The sequence below is a fragment of the Mytilus galloprovincialis genome, chromosome 7 (genome assembly GCF_965363235.1).
Source record: "Mytilus galloprovincialis chromosome 7, xbMytGall1.hap1.1, whole genome shotgun sequence".
In the NCBI taxonomy this organism is placed as follows: Eukaryota; Metazoa; Mollusca; class Bivalvia; order Mytilida; family Mytilidae; genus Mytilus; species Mytilus galloprovincialis.
In genome coordinates, this window is record NC_134844.1 from 37,637,921 (window position 1) to 37,661,853 (window position 23,933).

At 33.0% G+C, this 23,933-nt stretch overlaps 1 protein-coding gene across 7 annotated transcripts in view; it reads right to left on the bottom strand.

Annotated features, from left to right (window-relative positions):
* LOC143082910 (alpha-1,3-mannosyl-glycoprotein 4-beta-N-acetylglucosaminyltransferase C-like) overlaps nt 1–23,933 on the bottom strand; it is a 33,534-nt gene that overhangs the window by 5,400 nt on the left and 4,201 nt on the right. Inside the window, exons 1-3 of one of the 7 annotated variants that reach the window (XM_076258916.1) lie at nt 22,539–22,655; nt 14,142–14,252; nt 717–775 (exon numbers count right to left, since the gene is read on the bottom strand). In XM_076258916.1, the coding sequence (XP_076115031.1) occupies nt 717–775; nt 14,142–14,235 (153 nt within the window). In that variant the 5' untranslated portion in view covers nt 14,236–14,252; nt 22,539–22,655. Of the gene's footprint in view, nt 1–716; nt 776–11,054; nt 11,186–14,141; nt 14,317–14,366; nt 14,386–16,705; nt 16,818–22,538; nt 22,656–23,933 lie in introns of those variants that run through there. The other 6 variants (XM_076258914.1, XM_076258917.1, XM_076258915.1 and 3 more) reach the window with 6 other exon arrangements.

Below are 23,933 nucleotides of genomic sequence, written 5' to 3' on the forward strand. Positions count from 1 at the left end.
TTACTTCGTTCATTTTTGTCATGATGCTTACTTCGTTCATTTTTTATCATGGGGTGTACTTCGTTATTTTTTATCATGGGGTGTACTTCGTTCATTTTTTATCATGGTGTTTATATAACTACTTCGTTCATTTTTATCATGGTGTTTACTTCGTTCATTTTTTATCATGGTGTTTACTTCGTTCATATTTTATCATATAGTTTATTTCGTTCATATTTTATCATGATGTTAATATAATTACTTAGTTCATTGTTCATTTTTTATCATGGTGTTTACTTCGTTCATATTTTATTATATAGTTTATTTCGTTCATATTTTATCATGGTGTTTATATAATTACTTAGTTCATTTTTTGTCAAAGTGTTTACTTCGTTCATTTTATGTCATGGTGTTTACTTCGTTCATTTGTTTTTTATCATGAGGTGTACTTCTTTCATTTTTTGTCATGGTGTTTACTTCGTTCATTTTTTGTCATGATGAATTCGTTCATATTTATCATGGTGTTAACTTAGTTCATTTTTTATCATAGTGTTTACTTCGTTCATTTTCTATCATGGGGTGTACTTCGCTCATTTTTTATCATGGTGTTTTTACTTCGTTCATTTTTTATCATGGTGTTTACTTTGTTCATTTTTTATCATGTTGTTTACCTCGTTCATTTTTTATCATGGTATTTATTTCGTATCTCTTTCAATTATTTTACTTATTAACCATACCAGACTGAATACTTGTCTTGCTGTGATCTCGTCTCTGATATTTTGTGGAATAGTCAAAACTGAAAAATAATGTACATTATATAACTGATTAGCGTTTTGTTGGTACAAACAAAATACCAGGAATTTCCATCATTCGAATAAAGTATACTTGCGGAATGAAACTTTTCTCAATAAAAACCACTAGTTTGTTTGGGCCCATTTCTTACATGAATTACCTATGCAAGTTTTTAGTTATTTCAAATATCACCAAAAATACAGAGCCTAATGTTTGTTTAGATATATTTCCCCTTTAGGAAAACGCCCCTTAGAGTCTTATTGCGATTTTTTACACTAGGCCCGCTGATTTATTTAGACAACCTACTGCATTTTATTGGTTAAATCTTTTGAAAAAATGAATGATCATGAATAGTTTATTTACTTTACGGTTTATTTTAACCAAAGTCAAACTGACAAATTTTAGATGCAGAATTGAACATGTCATAATTGATTTAAGGTGGTACCCAACACCTTAACTAAAATTAATTTGGCTTTTTTAATTTTCATAAAATTTTGACAAAGTATTTACTTTGACCCTTTGACAAAAATATAAAAATTTCAAAAAATTTAAACCAATCGTTTTATAAGAAAAAATACACTGGTTATATAGCAGTTCGACAAACACTTATTTTGATCATCGAGAAGCTTAATATTCCCTTAACAACACAACGTAATTGTAGTGTTAGGTACCACCTTAATCCCTTAATTGTCTTTCTTTAAATAACAGTTATCTGTGCTGTTCACACAGCGAAATGTGTCGCTTGTCTGAAATGGCAACATCCCGCTAACATGTTTAACACCGCCAAATGAATATGTACATTTATGTATGTGCCTGTCCCAAGTCAGGAGCTGTAATTCAGTGGTTGTCTTTTGATTATGTGTTACATATTTGTTTTTCGTTCATTTTTTATGTACATAAACAAGGCCGTTAGTTTTCTGGTTTATATAGTTTTACATTGTCATTTCGAGACCTTTTATAGCTGACTATGCGGTATGTGCTTTGCTCAGTGTCGAAGGCCGTATGGTGACCTATAGTTGTTAATAAAATTATTTCTGTGTCATTTTGGTCTCTTGTGGAGAGCTGTTTCATTTGCAATCATACCACTTCTTCTTATTTTATAACACATTAACTTTTCAAAAGTAAATGAGCCATGACTGGGATGAAGGACCAAGTAATCTCATTATATCAATACTGATCGTTATGAACACTGCATATATACTAAATACCATTGCCTTATCATCAATGAATATTCCTACAGTATAAGTAAGTAAGTAAATTATGTATTATAGTGACATGTGTAACGATTTTAAACAAATAATATATGATAAATATTAATACACCTCGCACAATGGACCAGTATATGAAGGCAAGGCAGTAAATTGTGACTGACTACCAAAAAGACATCTAACAGCCCAATGAACCAGTATATGAAGGCAAGGGAGTAAATTGTGACTGACTACCAAAAAGATATCTAACGGCCCAATGGACCAGTATATGAAGGCAAGGCAGTAAATTGTGACTGACTACCAAAAAGACATCTAACGAGCCAATGGACCAGTATATAAAGGCAAGGCAGTAAATTGTGACTGACTACCAAAAAGATATCTAACGGCCCAATGGACCAGTATATGAAGGCAAGGCAGTAAATTGTGACTGACTACCAAAAAGACATCTAACGAGCCAATGGACCAGTATATGAAGGCAAGGCAGTAAATTGTGACTGACTACCAAAACGACATCTAACGGCCCAATGGAAAGTATATAAAGGCAAGGCATTAAATTGTGACTGACTACCAAAAGTTTTTAACGACATCTAACGGCCCAATGGACCAGTATATAAAGGCAAGGCAGTAAATTGTGACTGACTACCAAAAAGATATCTAACGGCCCAATGGACCAGTATATGAAGACAAGGCAGTAAATTGTGACTGACTACCAAAAAGACATCTAACGAGCCAATGGACCAGTATATAAAGGCAAGGCAGTAAATTGTGACTGACTACCAAAAAGATATCTAACGGCCCAATGGACCAGTATATGAAGGCAAGGCAGTAAATTGTGACTGACTACCAAAAAGACATCTAACGAAGCAAACTACTCAATAGTTAACAAATCATAATTTAACACAAGTAAGTAGGTAAAACTTTATTTTGATTCGGCATATTGACAAACATATTACAACAAAAGCTCTAATGACTTTTTCACCGAACATTAAAAAACAAAATCAAATCATTATGACTGTGTTCTTTTCATAAGTCGTATTCTGTCAAACTGTGCCACTTCTTTTAGTAATACACAGCAAATAATGTCAGGTGAAATATAATATACACTTATCTACTGGTATTTAGAGTAATAGCAAAGTTGTACTCCCTGAGATACCAACTATTGTTTGATTGTTCTTGGCGGAGTGACTGTTTCTTAACCATACAACAGGTGTATTTTACTAGAAAAAAATCCATCTTAGCTTTTCAATGAAGTATAATCAAGGTGTGTGTTTGGTGGAAAAAAACATTTTTTTTTGTTACCAAACTGTATGTTATATTTATACTAAAGGCGACATGTATTACTAGTAAAGCTTGTGGCAAAGTGTGGTTTATTTTCATAACTAAAAAGAGATTCTGAAGTCAACTTAAAAAGACAATGAACGACAATTGATGACGACGACTGAATAAACGAATGCAACAACTGTTACAGCTCATATTGACATTTTATATAAGTAATTTTAAACAAAGGCAGATATACGATGACTTGAGCAAGATAGTCGAATATATTGTAATATGTACAAGTGTGGACACAGATGAGTGTGGATAGTATGTATGGATGTTTGACAGTGTCTTATGACAAAATGAGTTCTATGTTTTTTCTATATGGTGTTATTAACTATGTTGCACGATGACAACCAAATCTGAGCATTATGAGTGTTATTTATTAAATTTTTTATGCCCCCACCTACAATAGTAGATAGGCATTATGTTTTCTGGTCTGTGGGTCCGTTCGTTCGTTTGTCCCGCTTTAGGTTAAAGTTTTTGGTCAAGGTAGTTTTTGATGAAGCTGAAGTCCAATCAACTCGAAACTTAGTACACATGTTCATTATGATATGATCTTTCTAATTTTAAAGCCAAATTAGACTTTTGACCCCAATTTCACGGTCCATTGAACATAGAAAATGGAAGTGGGAGTTTCAGGTTAAAGTTTTTGGTCAAAGTAGTTTTTGATGAAGCTGAATTCCAATCAACTTGAAACTTACTACACTTGTTGCATATGATATGATCTTTCTAATTTCAAAACTCATAACTGCTCCAAAAGTAATCTGATAGAATTTCAAGCATTTTAAGCCAATATTATTATTATAGTATTCAAAAGGTAATGCAAAATTATTCCTTTTCATTTTTTTTGTTATATGGATACACATTTGAGTGATACATGTACCAATACAATATTTGTTGTGGTATGAAAGTGCAGTAATTAGCATTTACTGTAACTATGTTAATTCACACAAATTGAAAAATAAACAAATGAATGGACCAGATGCTCCGCAGAGCCCAGCTTTATACGACTGCAGAGGTCGAAGCCTGAACAGTTGGGGCTAGTATTGACACAACATTCAAGCTGGAAACAGCTCTGAGTTTGAATTATGATTAAATAGATGACACAGCTTAGGTTTCTGACACAGAATGAATGTGGTCTAATGAACTTAAATATTTGTTTTGCTTTTGTGTTAGGAGCAATTCACTATGCTGCTGAATATTAATCCTTTCAAACAAAAATATCTAAAGAAATTTTCTTTTTAATTTCTGAAATGAGAAACATTTAGAGGAGACAAACTTCAGTTAAGAGATCAGAAACTAAAAAAATGTATAATTTTTCCATTTGTAAAAGGGCATACCCTAGAAAGTGCTTGCAATCACTGAATGGTTATTAATGACTGCTTTAATTTATCAGTTGGTAATAAAGTGAATATTGCATTGTATATTGTATAATTGATTTAAGTTGACTGAACAAAGAAAGATAACTCCAATTTTCAAAGAAGATTTCATAAAGCATTGGTATTAGGTAATTCAAGAACCATTCTGGACAAACTCCAATTAAGGGTCTTGAATTTACAAAAATGTTTGTTTTTGGTCCGTAATTATTAGACTGTTTGTCCCATAACCCACACAATATATCCGAACCTTCTACTTATGGTATTAAACATTGTGGTACAATTTCAGAACAATTGAAATACTTATACACAACTTTTTAAACCGACACTAGATTAAAGCTTGTTTTGGGCACCTTTGTACCCCTTATTCCTAAACCTTAGGGACCATAACCCCCAAAATCAATCCCAAGCTTCCTTTTGTGGTTATAAACGTTGTGTTATAATTTTGTTGATTTCTGTTGACTTATAATAAAGTTATTATCCAGAAACCATCTTTCGGACAGGATACTAATTTACGACCCCAAATTTTTTGTGGTTGTATAAAAATGTTGAACATGTGCAATGAAGTATAGTTTTAGAAATCGATTAGGGAGCTACCATTTGATTTTTATGGGGGGGGGGGGGGCTAGGATGAAAAATTTTGTCCTGCCTTTTTTTTTAGTTGTAATCTCTGTCTTGCCTTTTTATTTTTCAGTCTATTCGGTCCTGCCTCTTTTTTTCTTAGCTTATCCTGACTTTTTTACAACAATTGTCATCCTGCCTTTTTTTTTTTGCCAAGTTACTCATCCTGCCTTTTTTTTCAAATTTCATCCTAGCTCCCCCCATAAAAATCAAATGGTAGCTCCCTTAGACTGGATAGGCCTTATAATTTTTTTCCCTCCTAATTGAAGGAGCGTTTACACTCAGGGCCGAGTCATCAGCAGGCAATACAGATGTATTAAAACAACCTAGCATCATATTGCTAGTAGTGGGAGTATATAGCATTGTCCGGTAAATTTGTTCCCACTTTTTTTTATAAAATGTATGGTTCAAATCAAAATAGAATGCTTTTATCTCCTGAATACTTACATTGTACATAGAGATGATACTACTTTGACAAATCCTTGTCCATTAGAGTTGTCTGTCAAATCTTAATTTCACAAAGAATGAATTGCATAACAATGAACTGAGCTCAAAGCAAAGTACTTTAATAATACACTTAGACAAAGAGCTAAATCCAGTGATATACTTTGTACTACAGGTCCTTCATGACCATCCATCCACCCAAACCATATCTCAATAACATTCCATACTACATGATTGCATGGATTCAGAAGTCCTGAAAAAGACATGACTTTTTTTTATCTTGTTTTAAGTATATATGCACAGGTTAAACCTTTATTGTGGATATAATCATTCAGTATCTAGCAACTATCAATTTGCTTCATGCACATATTGATATAGGTTGATTGCTCCTCTGTTGGAAATTAGAACACACCTCCATCTAATTTTAGTCAACTGACGAAGAAAAATTCAAAACTATATAAAATGTTATCTAAGACTTGTCAGTGTCTATTTCCTTTGCCACTGAATAAGATTCCATATTTACAACCAATGAAAATCAAATATCCCTCTAATAGACTTAGCATTGAAATCGTTTTCTAAAATGGTAGTTATGTGGAACCTAGAACTAAAAAAATTGAAACAATATCAGTGGCGTAGCCAGGGTTGAAATGATGTGGATGCCTTCGCCGAGCGCAGCGAGGCGAAATTTGTTTTGGACTATTTTATGCAGAAAATTATATTTTTTTCAGACATTGTTCCTGTAAGCACAATGTACTCCCCTAGAATCAGACACTGGTTAGATTTTTGTTTAATTTCAAAATACCCACCAATTCATATAATTATATTTCAAACAAAATTTTAATGTTTTCTCGAAATTCTCAAAATTGAATGTAATTCATAATTTATTTATTTGATGTATAAGTTTCCCACCAATCTTATATTTGACATCTCTTAAACGGTCCCATCACAGTGGCACTTCTGTATAAAGGAAGTGAAGTGATCCCCTTTCCTAGCATTTCTCAAAAAACGCCCCCATCACAGCGGCACTTCGAAATATAGGAACTGAAGTGATCCCATTAACGCGTCGAACGGGACATCATCGAAATTCCTGTTATCCGTCCATCCGGTCTTGTTTGCACTCTCATGTGTACTATTCTTGCCAGATTTTTATATCATCAGCAATGACAATTTCGAAAATAAGTTCTCAGTTTTGACCTTTTGAAATATAAATTATAACAAAAATCCCATTGCATTTTCTCTGAGCTTTTATTTCTCTATTAAAATAAAAGGAAAAGGAAAACATTATTTTTTATTACAAATGTAGTTATTGCCCTTGTTCCTTGGTTACATAAAATATGTGCAATGCAGGGGACATAGGAACTTTGTTCTTTTATTGAAAATAAAATTAATATGTGGACCTAGATAGAAACTGGAATTTACTGATAAGCCTAGAAATGATCACACTCTATTATAGATTAGTTTTTTTCATGTCGTATTTCATGTCACAGGAAACGATATCAGGATACGGTGGTTTAGTTGCCAGTTATGTTGTTAGTCAGTTGTAGAAGCCATCGCTCCGCTAGGCTTAGTTTCAGATGAAACATCGTCCTCTGCACTTGCCGTAGCCAACGACGTAATCTTTTTACGAAAAAAAATCGAGAACACTTTTCTGCGATTTATCCATCTTGTTTTATTACATGAACTAAATTTTCCTTAATAAAAGACCACGCATACTTCATCGGAAATAATTGGATGTTATCCTCATATCCTAAACCTTGTTATACCTCCGAGTTTAACTGCTGCGAACATATCTTTATTTATATATTTTTTCCTGTCAAAATGATGTGGATGCTTGAGCATCTGAGCATACATGCAAGCTACGCCACTGAATATATCTTAAATATTTCAAATGCATGTACATTTAATAATTCTCCAAAATTCACTTTATTTTTCCTTTTTTGGTTTTCTGTTGGAGACTGTATATTGACCTCTATGTAGCCTTTTCAACTTATAAAAGGGGGGATACATTTCCATAGAATTAAACTTTTCTGAAAGAATTGATTCCATTTATTTTCAATAAACAATAAATATTGAAGTCTATAACAGGCATCTAGGAACAGGCTCAACATTATTTCTAAACATGTATTAATATATACCAAAATGTGGACAAACCTACATTAAATATTCTACTTCAACGACTTTAATTAGTGGAGTAGATCAAATTAAAAAGTCACAATGGTTAAAAACTCCAATGGCAGTCTTTCCTGCTAAAATCTTGATGTGTAGAATGTGATATACCATTTTTGGGTCTATATACTGTCCTTTAAATTTAGGTCATTTTGACACGGCAAAATATGAAAAAAATGTAAACTATGGTCTGGAAAGCACACAGTTTGTGATATTTTAAGGTATCTTTACTAAGAAAACCTGCAGATCTCAGTGGCAGATCCAGAACTTTTCAAAAAGGTGTGGGGGCTCTGATGGACCAGAGGGTTGCCCACTCCCATCAAGCTTCAATGATTTCTTACATATATGTCATAAGCTAAATTTCCCCCACCCCCTTGGTCTGTCTATGCATCTGTTTATCGTTCTGCGAAATAGTACTAATACTAATTTTTCCCCTCCCTTACCTGGCCCTAGACAGTTGCTTACCTTTGTAAACATTTTATAATTATAGTCAGGTATATATTGATTGAGAGTAACTTACATAGTAGTTAATGGGACTCTTTTTCACACGGTTCTGTGAAATATAATACGGCAAATATATACCCGTACATACTATCCGCATAACACAGAAATCTGATAGATTTTCACTCCTCTGGGAAAAATCAACCTGTGAAATGAAATACCATGCCTGGAAAAAAATTACCGGGACAAATTATCCTCAGGATAAAATATCACAGAGGACGAAATAAACCGTTACATTACATGAGAAGCCGGTTTGGTTACAAATAATTATGTCACGTGAAGGCGCACTGACGTCACAATTTGCATTAATTTTGCAATACACTACAGTTCACTCATACAGAACCCATTATCATGCAAACATGCAACGTGAATGTGATTGGTTATCAAATAATACAGAATTTATGCACGTACAGTTAATATAGAAGAAATTAGTTCATCAAATGTGAGTTCGTGATCTTGTGGTTAAGACCGATGGCTACAGTGCTGAAAGTCCTGAGTTAGATTCTCACTTGGGGTGCTAAAAATATCAGTACATCAGAAGGGTAATTTTCACCCTCTAACACACATCTTTGTTAATGTTCCGGGATTGTTGAAAACTTGCATATTCATCAATATTTGATTTTGTGGTTTTAACAATCCAGACAGACAAATAGCAATAAGGTGTTTAGGAAAACATGACCTAAAACCTCCTTCATATATGACAAAAATACATGGGAACTCATATTGAATGGTCAAATGTGTTCAATATGAAAATTGAAATTAAGATGGTAAAATCAAATATTAGCCGTTACTGTAAATGGACTTAAAGTATGACTTTTCAGCAAATTTAAAGGGAAATGACACGGAAGGGGCCAAATAGTGTTCAAGGGGAGCAAATGCTATTTAAATTAGTATGCAGGTTTTAAATATAGAGGGAAGTTGAGTCATCTTTTTGGGTGAAGTTAAATACTGACTAGTGTGTGGTTCTCATTGGGTCTAAGCGTGACCAATATTGACAATTTTTCGCAAGCGTGAAACGTGAAAGTCAAATTATTGTGTCATGAAAACGGGAAATGAGGTCTGTCCTGAAAACGGGAAATGGGGTTCTGCAGGACCCCGGAAATGACAAAAAAATGAAAATTGCTCATGTACATAGTGTAAGCGGGATATGGGAATCTGACAAAACAGTAAGTGGGATCTGGGATCAGAACACCCCCCCCCCCCCAATGAGACCCCCTTATGTAGATTTACCTTCTAATTCTATATAAAAAAAAACACAACTAAGAACTACGTTTAATTCACTTTGACTACTGATATGTAAACCTAGAAATATTTCATAAAATAGTGATTGAAAGATTCATAACACTTTGAAAGGATAATTCAGACACGTGTTACGCGGGGAGCATGTTTTAAATTTGTTTACAAATAATAATGTCACGTGATCGCGCACTGACCTCAAGTTGCATCGCCCTTACAATTCACTAATACATGACCATTTTCATGCAAACATGCAACGTGAATGTGATTGGTTATCATATAATACAGAAATAATGCATGCACAGTTTAAGAAGAAATTAGTTCAATAAATCGATGCGATTTTCACTTTTGACACGAATAGGTCGGGTTGACATTACTGTCATCGGAGATAATATTGAGATAAATGGGATAAAACGGACCGTCAAAAAGGTCTAGAGGAGCACATCAGTAGAACCTTAACATTAATAAGTAATACTTACCCAAATTTCTCTAATTAAAGAACTATATAACTGAAATTTCACAAAGATAACGGTAAACATTTTGTTGATGGTGATGATGCTATTATCGATCCGTTGAATTCAGGGTCAACGGAATTTTTTGCGTTGCGTTTAAATCATTGAGGCCATCTATTTTTATTGCGGGTTCCACATATATAAATCGGAATTATAGAAAAAATGGAATGTTGTTAGCAGAATCAAAACAGAAATGATGAACATTGCAACATTTTCAGCAAAATATAAATAGGACGGAGGATCTGTGTATTCACATTATTTGTAAAACTCTCCTTATTCATGTGAAGCGTGTGCTTTACATCGAGGCTTGCTATGCTTATCATTGACGCCACAGTACTTCAACCAATCAGACAATGTTTATTTTGGGCATTTGACTTTTTTTAACTCAGATTTTGGAATATTTTAATCGAAATTATAGAAAAATGGAATGTTGTTAGTACATATAAAATAGAAAATGATGAATACTTTTAGCTAAAGATAATTTGGATGGGGGTTCTGTGTATTCACATTATTTGCACAACTCTCCTTACTGATGCCATATTTTGGAATTTCCGTGACCTAAATGGTTCGCGAAAATTAATATTTTTATATATAGTATAGTAATTACAGTAATGACATCTGCACATTATTGATTAATATATATATATTTATGTGTGTATTGCAAAAAATACTTTTTAAGTAAGATTTACATTGAAACAACTACCCACAAAAGATATAAATACATGTACATTTAGCATGTAAAAGTCAATTGTCTTCACATCTCCACATGACCATACTAAATTGAACAGGTTGCTAGCCCGTGGCTAAACATCCTAATACAAAAAGCTATAAATAATTCGGAAATAATATAACATGAATCTAATTGTACCAAAAATAATTTTGTAAAAAATCAAACTCACAACTTTGTGTCCTCAATACAAGAAGAATCGGCAGAATCGCTGAAATAGCAGAAATTGCAACTAATACACGCACTAACCCAACTGGTCGAATCATCCTTCCTTCTCGATGTCAACGACATCTGGTCTGATCGTGTTATACGTATTATAAACTTTATACACAAACTACTGTGTTAAAAATCATTCATATGCTAATACTTGTTTGCCGTTACCATTTAGTGAACGCCTGTCACCATAATATCAATGAAATTAGTTTAATTTAAAACTTTTCTAAAGAAAGCTTTATATTAAATTCATCTCGACTGAATTAACACATCAGTAGGCAAATACCCATCGGCAATAGAGGGTAACTTGACAATATTTGATGTCCTACAATTTTAAAATTTATTTGGATGTTTAATTTTTCACACAAATAGTCTGAAACTGTCATGTTCACACATTCCATATGGTTCAAACTTTTGTTGTATACATCGTATTTTCAAAATAATGAGCAAATTATAAACAAACCAACACAAATTATCACCAGATGCAGTAAAATCATCTTTTATATAAATCTAAGTGGAGGTAATTCAAACTGTACATTTTTACTGATATTATTATCTTACAAATTTCTGATTTTTTTACAGGTATCATTTCTGACCGAGACAGATCTGAAAATGAAACAGTACATATCTGTGTACGTTTTTTTTAACTTCAGTTGACCAAATATTAAAAGATGAACTGTTAAATCCAAAAGTACAACTTCACTAAACTTTTATTTAACCCACTTAATGTGCCTAAAAGAGGGACGAAAGATACCAAAGGGACAGTCAAACTCATAAATCTAAAACAAACTGACAACGCCATGGCTAAAAATGAAAAAGACAAACAGAAAAACAATAGTACACATGACACAACATAGAAAACTAAAGAATAAACAACACGAACCCCACCAAAAACTAGGGGTGATCTCAGGTGCTCCGGAAGGGTAAGCAGATCCTGCTCCACATGCGGCACCCGTCGTGTTGCTTATGTGATTACAAATCCGGTAAATAGTCTAATTAGGTAGGTCAAATTCATGAAAGGGAAGGGGATTGTAGTTACGACGTGAGGAACATATCCGATATCATTTGTGAAATGGTTATTCCATAACGGTCAACCAACTCGTGATGGCGTCCGTAAAATTTACGAAGGGATGATTTCAACTTCACCATTTGGAACTCTTGATTTAATAGCTTCCTTGTGAGCAGTAACCCTCTATCAAGAAAATCATGATAGGAAATGCAAGCACGGGAATATCGTATCAATTGAGAGATATATACCCCGTATGCAGGTGCTGCTGGAATGTTGCTACTTAGAAATGGAAAGTTCACAATTGGAAAGCTGAAATCATCTCTTTTGTCGTAAAGTTTTGTCTTCAACCGACCCTCATTGTCAATTTCTAGATGTAAGTCAAGATATGAAGCTGACTTAACTGTATCTGTAGTATCCTTTATCTCCAATTCGATGGGATAGATGCGTTCCACATAGTCACCAAATTTTGAATTGTTTAGTGAAAGAACGTCATCTATATAGCGGAAAGTAGAGTTAAAGGATATTGCTAACTTCTTATCTTTCTTCCTAAGAAGTTCCTGCATGAAGTCAGCCTCATAATAATAAAGAAACAAGTCAGCAAGTAGCCTAAATGTTCTGTTTGAGATTGATCCATTTATAGTCAGTCAGTTTACATCTTTTGAAGAAAAAGCAAAATATTTAAAAAGTATCCGTGCTTCATATATATTGTCCAAGCTAAGAGTGTTATACAATGTATAAAAATTCACTGTTACTATAATAAAAGAGAGTTCTTTTAAATTCATAACGATGAATTTTCCCAAACAGTTCAGAATTGCTAACACATCATTTTTGTCATGTAACGGCTCGTCCTGAAAATGCTGAAATATTTGCCACTGGATGTTAAGAAACCAGCAATGAGTCAATCCCATACGTCGCATCAATATACTCAAATTATGGTCTTGTAAATTTAAACAAGGGATTTTATCATAAATATTTTGATTAAAGTAGTATGGTTTAGTTTTAGTTTTAGATGCATGATTTTTTATTAGTTGTTAGTGACTTTGAACTAGCTGTCAGATAACTGCGAGTACTCTCAGATTTGTTGCTAGTGTCCATTTTGTTGTCGGGATGTACAAGTACCCGGCCACGTCCACTTGTATTTTTGTCCATCTGATGTGGACGTTAAGCAACCAACAATCAATCAATCAATCCATCTGATGAGTTAAGCCTTTTTCAACTGATTGTTATAGTTCGTTCTATACCACTGTCCCAGGTTAGGCGGAGGGTTGACATCCCGCTAACATGTTTAACCCCGCCACATTATTTATGTATGTGCCTGTCCCAAGTCAGGAGCCTGTAATTCAGTGGTTGTCGTTTGTTTATGTGTTACATATTTGTTTTTCGTTCATTTTTTTTTATATAAATAAGGCCGTTAGTTTTTCTCGTTTGAATTGTTTTACATTGTCATATCGGGGCCTTTAATAACTGACTATGCGGTCATGATGGGCTTTGCTCATTGTTGAAGGCCGTACGGTGACCTATAATTGTTAATGTCTGTGTCATTTTGGTCTCTTGTGGACAGTTGTCTCATTGGCAATCATACCACATCTTCTTTTTTATATGTTAGAAATTTAACGTATTCAACTTCCGTTTTACATGTTTCTGATTTTATTCGATTTCAACAAGGAAGTGATACGATAAAATATTTGTATTTATGTTATTTGAAATATTCAAAACACGATGGTCCCATTTACAATCACTTTTAAAGTAATCCCCACGTGTTCATGATCTAGTATACTTTTATTTCTGGGTTAATTAGTAAAAATAAAAGTTTTTTGAGCTCTGATTGTTTGTAAAACATACTACAGTAAGGCATTAAGAAAGTTTTTGACAAGTTATTCATTTAAGTAAAATAAGTTTTAGATATGTTATAGCTTTTACAAGATCATCAAAGAAATCAGGCTTATAATTTGCCACGCCAGACGCACGTTCGTCTTCATATAACTCTGCAGATACATTTGGTGTCGCTAAATTTTTAAATATGTAATTCTAACATACCTGGATTTCTGGTCAGTGTTAAAACTTTCAGAAAAATGATGATAAATCCTGTCATTACAACTAAAAATTTATGTCTTTTACTAAGCCGTATCATCTTTTTCTTTACTCAGACTGAAAAATAAATTTCCTACACTCAAATTTATAACCCTAATGAATACGTCATAAAAATCGTCTTTGTATATATGTCATATTCCGATTACTTGCAGATAAACTGTATCAACTTACATTTTGATAAAATAAACAGTACACATATCCAGTATCATAACGATTGTTAAATGGATTGGGTCAATATGATATTGATTCAATTTAAATAAAATGTCATGAGTAATTTAAATCTAATATATAAGTCTTCAGTGAAGTTTTCATGTACACACACCGTAGGTCATATCACTGTCCACACACAGGACGTAGTAACCATCGATTTTCATCTATCATTGTCTTTTTAAGTATTTACCCTTACGAAATAGAGACATTATATTACGGTTACAAGAGCGTAACTATTCGTAATGCTCTTTCCAAAGGGTACCAGCGGTGTTCCGTATTTTATTTCTCGAAAACTAGGGAAAAACGTGAATCAGTTCCTTTTACTAGAAATGCCAGTGTTGCACAACAATTAAAAAAAAAAGCTCCAATGTGAAAAATCGAGGATATTTTTCTTTACTTTGTAAATTGTGAATTTGATTTTCTAGATTTTTAAAACTTAATTTCGATTAAAAGTAATTCCAATCCTGTATCATCCAATCAGAACCCGTACAAAATTTGTAAACACATTTTTTGCGCTCTTGTAACCATAATTTCATGGTACATTAACACATCATGGCATAGAATTGCAGTTTAACTGGAGTCTTACACTGAAACAGTACTTTAAAAGTGTTGAAAAATGTTGATCAATAAGATAGAGCCAAATTCTCTTGTATTAACTAAACACTAGAGCAATTTTCAAAAACGTCTTTCAATCTTATAATAACAATCTACTCTTCTTTACAATTATCTACATTATGATTGAACGATTACAGGCTGCTATTTTCAAAAAGTTTGAGGATTTCTCTCAAAAATGTATCAGAAAGACGTTGTAATCCAAAATTTAAAGTTTGTTTATAATGTCTTTTGGATACGGATTGATATGTGCTCCTTTACGCAAAATTTGTCAAACAACATTTCAACTCAGCATCATTATGACTTACACAACAAGATGAAGCACTGAATGGACTAGTGGGATTATGGAGAAACACATACAGAATAAATTGCTAGCATTCTTATAAACGCAAACCTTGTTAATTGTTATTTCTTATGTAACTTATCAAAAAAGTAAATTCCCAATTCTTTTCAAAATTTTATAAATTGTAATGTGACATGAATAGACTTTCAATTTGGACCCATACAGGAGTCAGCGAATGAATGGAGGGTCAGACAGTCAAATGTATATTTTCCTCTGTCACAAAGAGAGGAGGAGTTCTCTCTTCTGGAACCTCTCGTAACATCGACCCAACAATGTTAGATCTGTAAATTTGCTTTCGCAAATTTTTTGTTCTTCCCTCGCCGGGATTCGAACCCATGCTACTGAGATATCGTGACACCAAATCGCCTGCACTGTAGCCGTCCCGCTAGACCACACGACCACCTGGGCTTCACAATAATAAAGCTTTCGGTGGCCGTGTGTTACCTTTCCTCGTCAGGGACGCAACACTATTACACCATATATATATATATTGTTATAAATTATCTTGTCTTGATCAGTCTTTCAATGTTAACATTTTAGCATAAGAGGCAGTGGAATAATTGTCAATGAGACAACTATCCACCCATGACCACATGCCGTTGATGTATACAACTATATAACCGTATAAGGCCTTTAAATTGAAGCCTTGGTGCACGCCGCATAGCAAGTTATATAGAGCCACCAAAAGAACAGTGTTAAACAACTCAAAAGAGAAATGCAACGAAGTGATTATAAACAAACAATAAAGGAAAAACTTATAGGACACAGCAAAAACAAAAACCATTGCCTGAACACCATTGACGTTTAGCGTGTTACACCATCGCACTTTGGCATGGTATACATCAGAAATCTAGCGTGTTATACCATCAACTTTAGCATGTTATACCATTGTACCATTGCATGTCAAGAAAACAATAAAGCTGAAACTGATAAGATATAATACTAAATTTATCTGTAAACATAGGTTCCTATATAAACAATTAGACATACTTCAGATAGATATACACAGCTCATTATCATAGATAAATCTACCCGACATGGACAAAAGAATACTCAATTCAACCCCGAATAGCTAGATACCAATCAACACAGATGTTTACTTTCAATCACTATGAATGTGTATGACTGAGTAAATTTACTCAATATACGTAATTTAATATTATATTCGAAATCTAATAAAAAAGGACAAATAGCCTTTGAGTAAGAATACTTTGAAAGAGTGAAATCAATAAACTGAGTTTCAATATTGAGTAAAGTTTCAAAAGAACATACATACATATTAAATGTATATAAATTATACAAACAACATAATCATTCATGAACAATAACCTGTATAAGTGCTTACCGTCTATTGGAATAAGACAAGCTGCTCCAAACGATATTTTATAAGGTTAAAAACACATGTGATGCATACAACACCGGCTAAATTTGCAGGTCCTCTTTTTGATGCATGCAACAGAGAGTACTGTACAATAACTATAACATATTTCCCACACTCCCATGCAACATAATATATAAATCATGGTGTCGTAAAATGTAACTGGATATTCTGCGTTTATCTTAAGATATCGTTTTGCTTGAAGATCACACATTTTTAATTATAGAAAACTATCATTTTTCATTAATTTATAATCATGGTATAAAATTATCTCGTAAATATACGAATATATTATTATACCAATACAATATATGTGAATTAAATATAACTTTTGACAAAATCAGAGAACTATCTAAGATAACAAAACTTTGTGATGTGTAAAGTTGTTTTTAAAAGAGTTTTATGCTTATTTTAGGTCATTATGTGTTACGATATTAATAATAAATTCGATCTCGACTATCATCACTTCAGATCTTTTGCCATGACCGTTTCTGATGAATAAATTCAAATGAACGTCGGACGCATACACTTTTTTTAAATGTTATTTCATTTGTAATAAGCACGAGAATTATAAACTTTAATGATCCGGGTTGGTTCTGAGTCACTCAGTTAAGTTTATGTAGTACATTGTCACACTTACTTGCCCTTACTTGAGAAATTGGTCGGTCTAAAACCTGAAAAAATGGAAAGCTGCCTTCTCTATGAAACATAACAGTATTTAGGAAGAGCGAAACTAGTTGTATTTAGGACTATCAATACAAGTATCAAATCATGACTGATTTCCATACAGACTAATGGATAAAGTAAGTCCCTGTCGTATGGAGAATGAGCTGTACAAGATGACTTTCCACAACTTCTCGCTCTATCGGGAAGAAAATCCCTTGATCCACATAAAATAATACAAATACTGATCGAATAAAATCTATTTGAAAACATTCAGTAAAATTAAATACACAAACATTTGCTAATAAAAGATAATATACTTCCGTGAAGATGGAAATCAGGATACAAAGCTGATAAACTTTAAAGACCTCAACTATAGGATTACATCTTCAGTATATTCGAACTTGACAGTAGTGAAACTCTTTCAAAATTTAAATACTAATAATATATAATAATCACATAGAGCCTTTGTCGCTCCCATGCACATGTATATACCGTGATTTGGTAAATCATGTAAAATAAGATTAAAATAGTGATACATAGTATTACAGCATGTTGGTTTAGTGTGGTCAAGCGCTTAAATAAAAAGCAGGTCATCCCATGGTAGTCTTACAATAGTTACTGAAAAACCCTTATCATTATTTAAATCAATTTTCAAGTTGTGACCATTTGAAATTGTTTTATTACAATTTTCACATATAGAGTTCTATAGTAAACCTTATGTTATATTTTCGTCATGGCAGTCATGCTGGTTGGATGACTGGGTCATCGGATACTTTTAAATCAAGATTCCATATTGAAAATTGTGGCAAAGTTAAATTATTTTTGGCCCAGTAAAAAAAGTGGAGTTTGGTTAATATAACAAAAACTGTGGAAAATTGACTACAAAGGGCAATAACTCCTAAATGAGTCAATTGACAATTTTGATCAAGTTGACTTATTTGTAGAGCTTACTTTGACGAATTTTGCTGATGCATTTGAAAATTTCAGGACAGATAGATCTTGACCTGATAAAATTTTTAACCTGCTGCTCTAAATGCTTTAGTTTCAGAGATATTAGCCAAAAACTGCACTTTACCTTCATGTTCCATTTTTAGCAATGGTGGCTATCTTGGTTAATGAACGGGTTAATCGGATGCATTTTTAAACTAGATACACTACGGATGATTTAAGCCAATAAAATTGAGAATAGAAATGGGTAATGTGTCAAAGAGACAACAACCCGACAATAGAGCAGACAACGGCCGACAGTCGTATGCAGCGAGAAATTCCCGCACCCGGACGAGTCTTTTAACTGGTTCCTAAACAAATATGTATATGAATTCAGTGATAATGAATGACATACTAAACTCCGAATTTTACACAAGAAACTAAAATTAAAAATCGTACAAGACTAACAAAGGCCAGAGCCTCCTGACTTGGGACAGGCGCAAGCATGCGGCGGGGTTAAACATGTTTTATTTTAGATCTCAACCCCCCTATGCATGTAGCCAATGTAGAAAAACAAATACGCACAGTAAAACTCAGTTTAAGAGAAGTCCGAGTCCGATGTCAGAATAGGTAACAAAAGAAACTAAACAAAATGACAATAATACAAAAAAAAAACAAAGGACTACTATCAGTTACTGACATGCCAGCTCCAGCTCTTAATTAAACTGATTGAAAGATTATGTCTGCACCATATGAATATCAAGCACAATCCCTCCCGTTAGGGGTTTAGTATCATACCATCATAAAATATAGGAGAAGAACATAACACGTGTCATGCCAACAACTGGTTTTAGAATAGTTGTGTTTAATTCCGATGCAAAGACCCTATAAGAGAATCAATATTAATACTGGCAACAGTATTGTATCTGGGCCGTTTGTAAATTTCCAAAAAATCTATCGCTTCCATGAATTATTTCTTAAATAAACTGGCATGATATTGACATTGCACACGGTCATATTTTTTCCGATATGTCTTAAGACGTTTTCATACTTAGTCCATTTGAGGTATACAGATTTAAATTTTATTCTGAGAAAACCTGAAAATATATGCATGCAGCTATATGTATAAAATTGCATGCCAGTTTAACTTGTTTAATTTATCTTTAAGTAACTTTGTCATTGGTGGTTTTTGTACCCAAATCAACCCCGTTCAAAATAAAATTTACAGAGTATGCTAATCATTTTTACTATTAGGCCACACCAATTTGATTCCTTGTTCGACGGACCCGCCCGCACCTATTTTTTTCAAAACAGAACTTTTTTATTTTTTTTATATTCCCGCTTCCCGCATCCGGAAATGTAATCATGTCCATTTCCCGCACCGTTTTTTTTTGCAAATATTATAAAAAGATATCAACATTTGTTTTTAAAATCACAGTCTAACCTGTATATAACGATTTTAAACATAAAAGCACCCCACCACACTATGTAAATATCTGTGAGAATATTTGTTTCAGCATGAAACCTATTTATCCAAAGCGGGAGTGCTCCGATATAAATTATATCAGCGGAAATACCTGTAAAGAACAAAAAGTTGGTTACTTTCCCCCTTACTTATATTCCCTATAAAAAAATGTTCGTTGTTAGAATAAAGTACAAAGAACTTCTGAAGGATTTGCCTTCAACTGCAGTTATATTGTATGCTGGCGAAACAAAACTATCCATAGCCGCTGCATGTTTATGCACCTGTCCTGATTGATTGAGGGGCCTGTCGTTCAGCAGTTGTTGTTCATTGGTATTTTCCCGTTTGGATATACATGATATATAAATTAGATCGTTGGTTTTCCTGTTCGAATTGTGTACGCTAATAATTTTGGGGTCCTTTATAGCCTGCTGTTTGGTCTGTATCAAAGCCCTGTGTAAAAGGCCGTACTTTGACCTGTGTTTGTTAATATCAGGTTGAGAACAACCCTCCCTCAGACAAGGGGTCATTTTACTGATGTAGAAAAGAAAATAGAAATACCAAGGATTTGTATAGTTCTTCTATACAAAACCTTTGAAAACTTAGAATTTTGTACTCAAAAAAAGAGGAGAGTTGCATCACATTTTAAACAACTTTTTCTAAAAGAGGGGTCCACTTATTTTGAATAATATTAAACTGTTAAAGTAAATGTGTTAACATGGTTCAAGTCCAGGAATATTACAAAATTCTTGGACATGTTTTGACCATTTAATACCAGATAGATATATAGTTCTTTGAGAAAATATGAGCCCTTTTGTACAAACAAATATATTATAACTTATATTGATCCCTCATAAAACATGTAAAAGGGATATTTATAACATTAAGGGTTTGTTCCCAAACTGATTATGACTTGGATAGAGAATTGTCTCATTGTCAGTCACACATACAAAGACCAGATTTAATTATTTCTTGGTGAACAGGGAAAAAATATTTCAGAAATTAAAGAAATGTCAAAGTACAAGTGAGAAATCAAGCTTTAATATTGTCAAAACTACTATTTTATGTTTACAAAAAAAAAATTATAATCGCTCGCCTTTACTTTTCAAGCTTCGCCTAAAAAATTAGCAAATTAAATATGTTTTTATTAAAATTTTCAAATCGCTCGCTCGCCCCAAATTTTGGAGTCCAAAAATCCGTAGAACAAGAAATTAAATTGGTGTGGCCTTATATAAAAAATACCAATAAACGATTGGTAAAATAAAACCCCAAAAAAACAAACGTAGGCAAACAATTAAACAATTAAACAGTTTGACATAGTTTTTAGGGCGGGAAACTACATATATAAAGAACGGTAATTCTTTTATTTTGTTATCTCGTGTGTATGCCTGTTCCGTCTGGATTTCCACTTTCATATTTGGCCGACAAGGAACAATTTCAATTTACAAACCAATGATTTTCTTTTCTTACCTCACAAGGAAAGTTTATGTTTGTTAGTTTATCGTTTTAAGTTTATATGTTTGTTTTCCTTGTAGTGATATAGAAATCAGATCTCAAATATTTCATCACTGTTGAAAATCAAATACACCAAATAAATATAACTTCATTTGATTTTCCCTAATTCAAAAGTATCTATAAATCTTAATACGTATACATACACTAGACTTTTATTGAAGAGACCATGTTGATCTCGACATTTATCCTACTAGACTTTTAATTTATGGAGTTGCTGTGTTGGTGTTGAATGAACATTTATACCAAACGACTTTTTAATGATTTTAGATGAAAATAATTTCTTTTTATTCCGCATAAACAGTGCTTAAATCCATATCAATTGCATTTGAATATATAGAAACAATAATTCCGGTATTTGTACATATTCTACCTACGCATCTGTTTAAACTGAGGTTAAATTATCATCAAAACATTACAAACACACGCGTTACAGCAAAATGAATCCTTAAACATGTTTAAGGAACCGATTCAATAGTATAATAACATTTAGAAACTAGACATAACAATGCCCCCCTTTTTTCTGAACTGCCATATGTATGCATATTCTTCCAAATATTTTAGATTTAACAAACAGTGATGTTGGCAAACAACTTGCAAATGTTGCGCTGTCTGTAATACACAAATGTATGATGTCCCCGCCTGACCATATTAAGTTATAAATTGAACACTTTGTATGAGATGTAACTGTAGGAGGAGATAGCAGGACAAACTATGATATCTTTACACAGCTAGTGCAGAAAAAATCCAACTACCTGTCATTTTCAGAATATTTGTAAAAAAAATCAAAATACTGTGGCCATGCACACCTTTATTGTATGTTTGAGTATCCTACAAAATATCAAAGTTGTATCTCCGAAATTGTAGGAGGAGATAACCGACCAAACTACGATATATTTATGCAGGAAGTACAAAAAAAAAAAAAAAAACAACAAGTGACTTAGTACAACTACCTGTCTTTTTCAGAATATTTGAGAGAAAAAAAACATCAAAGTCATGTGGCCATGTACACACACATTATGTTTGAACATCCTACAAAATATTAAAGTCGGATCTCCAAAACTGTAGGAGCAAATATAAAGACAATGTATCCTAATCCGGACGGACAGCGGTTAAACAATATCCCCCCTCCCCCCAAAGATTTTGTCGTAGGAGTCTAAGTCATTTGCTTTCCTTTCCCCTAAATACTATAATAACATGATAACAACGATATATAAATAATTTGTGACCTACTTTTAAAGTGTCGAATTCCTCAAGCATTAAAGATGGTCCGAACTTTACTGATTGCTTATTTGACGTAATATCTGTACAGATAACAAAGCGAATCATTATCGATTATCCTTTTACATAATCCGTATTGTCATCTGGTATATCAGGAAAAAAAATCGCGGAATCCTTGATACTATGATATTATGCCAGGGTTCCCATTAATAACATGCAAATATTTGTTTATCTAAAATAAAGTGCGGTATATGCCCACAGTGAAGTGAACTTAATCAATATGTGATGCATTATAAATATGGCAATTTGAGATTCAAAAAAATAATGGCTTCAATTTCAGTGATCATAATTCAATTAATGTATTACTGATCGACATGCTTAATACAAGAGACTAACAGATTTAATTAGCCTGAATATAAAAAAAGTTAAAAAATATAAAGTTTTTGTTTCAATTACAATTGAACTTTTTTAGATTAATTTGATAGTTAAGTTATGTTGATCTGCTATATGCATTTGTAACTAATAAACTTGACCAACTTTTTAATATTAGTCAGACCGTATGCGTACGGTCCGACCGTATGAGTATTTTGAAAAAGTACGCATACGGTCCAGACCGTACGCGTACGGTCCAAATACTCATACGGTCTGGAACAGCTATATTGGTATTTTTGTTTAATATGTAAATTAAAGTATTTGATGTACAATATCGGCAAATAACAAGAATATATATATAAGCAAATCAAGTAGAGTTACATCGTATCATTTCTATTTTAAATTTTATTCTGAACTGCATAAATGTTCGAGCTGAAACCCGGCATTTATAAAGCTTTTCCATAACATACATGTATGGTCAAGTCGCTGAAATACATCCTTTTCAATTCTTATTTTAGTTACATCTATTTTGGCCTACGCTCGTAAGTTGTACCTAGTACATTTTGTACATTTTCCATTTAATTATTTGTTTGCACTTACTGAATGCATGCATAAGATACATTTTGAGGGCGTTATCCCGAATGGGTGTATATAATTTACACTGATATATATTTGGCAATGCAGAATGATGGCTTTCATTAATGTAGGACAACTTGAAACCCGTTGCAACAATTATAATTCATATTAGTATGCAATAAATCATGTTGGACACGAACATCAAAACACGAGCGTGTTATAAGTGTTATACCATCACACTTAAGCGTGTCATACTATTGCATGTCAAGAAAACCACTAAAGCTGAAACTAATAAGATATCATACCTTTATCTGTTAACATAGGTTCCTACATAAACAATTAGACATACTTCAGATGGATATATACAGCTCATTTTCATAGGTTAATGTACCCGACATGGACAAAACAATACTCACCTTAACCCCAAATAGCTAGTGACCAATCAACACAGAAGTTTAC